The 5747-nt window shown below is 49.8% G+C and overlaps 1 protein-coding gene across 1 annotated transcript; it reads right to left on the reverse strand.

The window, feature by feature from the left end:
- Positions 1–248: 248 nt before the first annotated feature.
- On the reverse strand, positions 249–2541 carry LOC119341154 (GDSL esterase/lipase At1g71691-like). The gene is made up of 5 exons (XM_037613027.1): positions 2172–2541; positions 1415–1542; positions 1090–1332; positions 746–995; positions 249–652 (listed from the first exon to the last, which is right to left on the reverse strand). The coding sequence occupies exons 1-5, from the start codon at positions 2416–2418 to the stop codon at positions 432–434; spliced, it is 1089 nt and encodes a 362-aa protein (XP_037468924.1). The 5' UTR covers positions 2419–2541; the 3' UTR covers positions 249–431.
- Between the last annotated feature and the right edge of the window lie 3206 nt (positions 2542–5747).

Below are 5747 nucleotides of genomic sequence, written 5' to 3' on the forward strand. Positions count from 1 at the left end.
GTTACTTTGTGTCAGGCATGACAATAAATGTAGTCCTCTATAATACCAACATACTCCCTCCGTCCGGAAATACTTGTCGGAGGAATGGATGTATCTAGATGTATTTTAGTTCTAGATACATTCATTTTTATGCATTTCTTCGACAAGTATTTCCGGACGGAGGGAGTATTATACTATATATTACGGATGTAATATTATACACTAGTATCATATGCATGATATTATATGATACTCCGTTACAACCCGCGTAGAAAGCATAAATTCCACTCACCATCGACCTTCGGAAATGTCAATCATACTTGCATGCATATAGTCCATTCAGTTTAATCTTGCATGCGGCAGACACACACGTCGGATTCTGATTAGATTATTAACTACGGAGTACTCTAGCTAGTCGACCGGGTAATTCAGATTAAGTGGTGGCCGGCAGGTCAGAGCTGGGCGAGGCGGCGGACGTTGACGGGGGAGACGACGTCGGAGGCGCCGTCGAAGGCCTGGCGCGCCATGATGACGCTGACCGCCGCCGTGGGGTGGTAGGCGTCCCAGAAGAGGTAGCGCTCCCGGTCGGCGCACGGCGGCATGAAGGGCAGGCACGTCATCTGCCCGCCGTTCCGGCCGATCCCGCAGCAACCCCGGTCCACCACGTCGAACCCTGCACGTACGCATCCCTTGTTCATCAATGGCCATGCCATGCATGCTACAAGAAGCACGTTCTCAGAGTTCTGTTGGGCTCTGGCTATCTTACCGTAGGAGGCAGGGTGGGCGAGCATGAGCTTGAACAGGCGGAAGTTGTCGAGGTACGTGAAGGTGGCCCCGGGGAGGCCGGCGTTGAGACCGTCCAGCATCCCCCTCGCCCCGGCGTTGAACGGCGCCACCAGCTGGTCCACCTCCTCCGAGCACCGCCCCTCCGCGCTCCTCGCCAGGATGGTCGGGATGCATCCCATCGACCCCACCCCGGCCACCACGAACCGCCTCGCCCCCGCCTTGAACAGCCTCTGCATGCAGCCATCCGTTGGAGAGACTTGGTCATTCGGTTCCAACTTCCAAGCAAGAACACACATGACGGTAGGGTTTTGATCGATATCTTACGGTGAGCTGGGAGGCGTATTGTATGACGAGGAGGTCGGCGAACTGCTGGGGCGTGTAGTGCCTCCGGGTTTCGTAGTTGGCCATGATGTAATTGTTCAGGTAGTCGTTGCTCCCCAGCCCCACGAACACGATGGACCGAGAGACGATGCTGGCCGCCGCCGAAGTGCCTCCCGCCGAGCCGGCGATCTGGGCGACGGTCGACTCGAAGTTCTGGATCTGCTGGTTGAACGGTATCCGTCCAACCTGCATTCATTACAACTGGCAGTTGATCATCGTCAGAAGTTGATCACAGTTAGATGCAATGCAATCATGGATGAGTTCTTACGAAGTTTCCACCGCTTTCGTCGAGGATCCCGGCGGCGGCGGAGGCGTAGTTGACGCCTTGGAGGAGCTGCTGGCTGGAGCCGGACGCCTCAGAGTAGGCTGGAACCAGGGGCAGCCCAAGCAGCTCAGCTGAAAAATAATCAAACCTGTTAGAGAAAGATACTAGTAGTAGTACTCAGCATTTGGTTTATCATGCATATTTGGAGTACAGACTGTTAGAAAAAAAATGCAGTCTGCTGTTGCGTTTCAGATGATAGCCATTCTGTTCCATAAATGCAACTGGTCGATCTCATCTCACTGCGATGAGTTAGTCCGGCTCCTGTCCGTCCGTGCTGTGCTGAATCAATGCTCTGTCCGGTAAAGGCCACACTAGATTGTGTTCTGCTCTAGTACATCTTTACTAGGAAACTTAAGCATATAGTACTTGCAGAGAAATTACTCATGCAAACGTACCAGACATGCATTGTGCAAAATATTTTTCGCAAATACTACTAAACTATATTTTGTCTCTCTTTTGGTCGAATTCTCGCAAAGAATGATCATGGCAGAAATAAACGCTAGCTTCTCACTGGAAATAATGATAAACTACCAACACAATGAACATGTCTGAAGCTTGAACTCTGAAACTCTAGCAGCGTTGACGGTTCAGAAGATTCACGCTGGCATCCTCAGAGTTCTACTGCATCGTGCAGGAGAAGGAATGAAGCAATTCCGTTTGCGCTGACGCATCTTACGTGCGTGCGTGCATGCGTACGTACCGAGCTCGTCGACGATGGTGTAGCCGTTGCAGAAGCGGCCGGTGGGGCCGGCGGCGAAGTCGATGCCGTAGGGGAGGTAGTTGGCCTTAGCCAGCGACGCCAGGTTGTTGTTGTTGCCGCTGTCCAGCAGCGAGTCCCCGAACACGAACAGCGCCGGCACCATCGGCGCCGCCCCTGTCTCCTGCGCCGCCGCCTTCGCCAGAAACGCGCTCACGGCAACGAGCAGCTGCCACAGGCCGGCAGACATCGCAGCGCGTAGGTCCTGTCACTCCGGTGCTGTCTGGTCCACGGGTCTAAGCTCAGCTCAGCCAGCTTTAGCGATTGGCTCGCGACGGTGAAGCTGAAAGGAGCAGGACGAGGGTAAATATGGCGGGAGCTGGGTGCGATGCGTACGTGTCCGGCGGGTGCGGGCAGGCAGGGGTAGTAAATGCATGGCGCCTCCTGCACTCCACCGCCATGGCGTGTGCGAGGGGCACAGCCAGTGATGGTGGTGCAGTGCTACCTGCAGGCGCAGGACATGGATCATCCTCGGGCCTCGATCGAAATGGAATGAGTCTTGCTTGACAGACGGAGCAACGTGCATGGCTCCGCTACCTCGGTGGTGCAGGTGCGCGGGTGTCAGCAGAAGTAATGAGGAGAAGGACATGATGTGTCACAGGGTTGAAACCTTTCCCAACCTTCAAGGGTGGATGATGCATAGTCTATCCTTATAGCATCTTCAATAGACGCGCAAGGCGCGGCACGCGCTAAAATAACTTTTACAGCGTAGAAATAGTAACTTTTACGTGCATCAGAGCGCTGGCTCCAACGAACGCTGAAAAATATTGCGTGCGCGAGCCGTTTTAGTAGGCGCTACAAAAGAGGGTTGCGTCCAGCACAAACAACATTTAGACACCAAAATAGAACCAAGAAGATCAAATACATAAAAAATAAATCAACAATAAATAGTTCGATTTATTACAACTCAAACAAATAGTTTATCTTCCAATACAACATCAAACATACAAATCACTAGTTTTGTCGGACATTCCATGCCCACCACTCCTTGATTAGATCATTTGAAGATCATCATGCGTTTCAGCACGTCGTACGGCATGATAGGAGGCAACAAATCAGGCCACCCTTGCAGCCCTCCGTCGCACTCGCACGGGACGTCCCAAGAGCTCATACTAAGAGTGGTCTAAATCTTGCCCACGCACGTTCTCGATGATCATGTTATGCATGATCACACAAGCATTCTTTATGTACCAAAGGATCTTTTGATCCAAAAATCTAGCTGGGTCTTTCACAATAGTAACTTGGCCTTGCAAAATCCCAAAAATTCTCTCCACATCTTTCCTAGACGCCGCCTGAGCATTGTGGAAATCTAGATTTTTCTTACCTTCCGGTTTTTTCAACGGCTTCGCAAATGTTTGCCACTTTGGGTAGATGCCATACGCAAGATAGTAGACATAGTTGTATATATGGCCATTTGCTACAAACTGCACCGGTGGCAGTTCACCATTTACAATCTTATTCATGAGTGGTGACTGATTAAGAACGATGATGTCATTCAAAGATCCAGGCATCCCAAAAAAATCATGCCAAATCCAAGTCTCTTGATCGGCCACTTCTTCAAGGATATAGTGGAACCCTTTTTCTGGCCGTGGAATTGTCCATGTCATGCCTTAAAACAGTTCTTCCAACTCCAATGCGTGCAATCTATTGAGCCAAGCATACCTGGGAACCCGTGAGCTTTGTTCATGTCCAAAAGCCTTGTGGCGTCTTCAACATTGGGAGCTCTCAAATACTTCGGACCAAACACTTGCACAATTCCGACTGCGAAGCGCTTGACACACATGATGGCTTGACTCTCACCCATGCCCAAGTGGTCATCAACTAGATCAGCCGGAATACCGTATGCCAACATACGCAAAGTGGCTGTCACCTTTTGAAAGGTGTTATGCCCGAGTTCTCCGGCGGCATTCCTCTTTTGTTGAAAAAATTGGTCATGGCTCGCCAGTTTCTCTGCAATGCGTTTGAACAACTCGGTGCTCATCCTAAAAAGGCGCCGAAACTATGACTCGGGGTATATGGAATTATCCATAAAATAGTGCCTCATCAATCTGTTGTCGGCATCGAACTTATCCCTCCAAATTTGCTGACAACCCATAACCGAACCACCGTGCTTCGGCTTTTTATTGACCTGCATAGCTAGGATCATTGCAAGGTCCTCTTGAATATCAAATTCTTCGTCGGGAGAATCATATGGCGAACTCATCTACAATATTGAATTTCAACTAGTCTATAAAACTACAAACAACATGCAACAAATTCATCTATAAAATGTGAATTGAAGCAATACATACCTTGCAAGCGTTTTGTCAAACACCTTGTGGGCGCTGAGCGGCAGTGTGCGGCCGAACGCTGTTCGTCGGAGGAATGACGCGCTCGAGGGGCGGCAACGACGAGAGGAGGTGGAGGAAGCAGCGGCAGCGCGCGGGGATAGGTCAGGGAAGCGCCATCGGGTCACCGAAGCAAATGAGGAGGTGCGGGCGGTGGCGCCAGCGCCTGGATCTAGCGGTTGGTGAAAGTTACGCGTGAGTCATCGCTGTCCAGCGCACAGGAGTGGGCGCACAAAATGAGCGGCGCGATGCAGTTTTGATCCGCGCGCTGAACCAACTATACAGCGCGAGCGTTTTTGCGTGTCTACTGGAGCGCCCCTTTTGGCTGTGCGCGCGCAAAAAAGGCGATTTGCGCAGCGCTAAAATCGCGAGCCTGTTGGAGATGCTCTTAGTTGTCCAGTTTTTCCTTTTTCATTTCTGAAATCTCACTCTTCTTTTAAGTCCACAGAGCCGGATTCTTTAAATTTCGGTCTGAGATTTAAGAAAATTTCAGACAACCAAGAACTACCACATCGATGTGACAATATTGGATGTCGATATATGAAAAAAAAATGTATCGATATTTAATCATCTTCATCCCAATCTCACCAATCAACGTAAACAGTTTTAGGCCCCGCTTGGATCGTCGGTTTGCTCCTAAATACACTTGTAACCAAAACAGACCTCGAGCCGTCGTTTTCAATCTAGGCGGAAATAACACTGCGACCGGTAAAATACACTTGTAGATTAAATCCGGGTGTATAAGTTTACACCGAATCCAAGCGGGGCCTTAGGATCAACCGCAAAGGTATGTTTCTTAACACGCGCACATTTCACTCTCTAAAGATCATCCAAATTACTGTATATTTGCCGATGTTAGACAATTACTTTCATGAAACTGTGATTAAAGGGAGGTGCGGCCCCAACGGGAGAAATTCTGGATGTGCGGACTCGGTTGGCGGCAGGATTTTGCAAGCGACTTTGTTAGGGTTCGTGCTAAGATCAATGTCACAAAGAAACTGCATTAGATTTGTCTCGATCCCAAAGGATAAGAAGAAGGTTTGGTTCCAAGTCCATTATGAAAAACTCCCAAACGTTTTGTGGGAATTGTGGGCTTGTTGGTCACTGGCATGAAAAATGTGGATTAGGAGAACATGATGCGACGAAGTTAGAATGGGGCAACTTCATCCTTGCCGATGTTGTCCATAGAAGC

Source organism: Triticum dicoccoides, chromosome 7B, assembly GCF_002162155.2.
Source record: "Triticum dicoccoides isolate Atlit2015 ecotype Zavitan chromosome 7B, WEW_v2.0, whole genome shotgun sequence".
NCBI lineage: Eukaryota > Viridiplantae > Streptophyta > Magnoliopsida > Poales > Poaceae > Triticum > Triticum dicoccoides.

Bases quoted from the DNA above. Each gene is read 5' to 3' on its own strand.
- LOC119341154 (XM_037613027.1), bottom strand. From the start codon at position 2,418: ATGTCTGCCGGCCTGTGGCAGCTGCTCGTTGCCGTGAGCGCGTTTCTG. The intron at 1,333-1,414 runs GTAAGAACTCAT...TAATGAATGCAG, and splicing joins ACGAAAGCGGTGGAAACTTC to GTTGGACGGATACCGTTCAA. The intron at 996-1,089 runs GTAAGATATCGA...GGCTGCATGCAG, and splicing joins AATACGCCTCCCAGCTCACC to AGGCTGTTCAAGGCGGGGGC.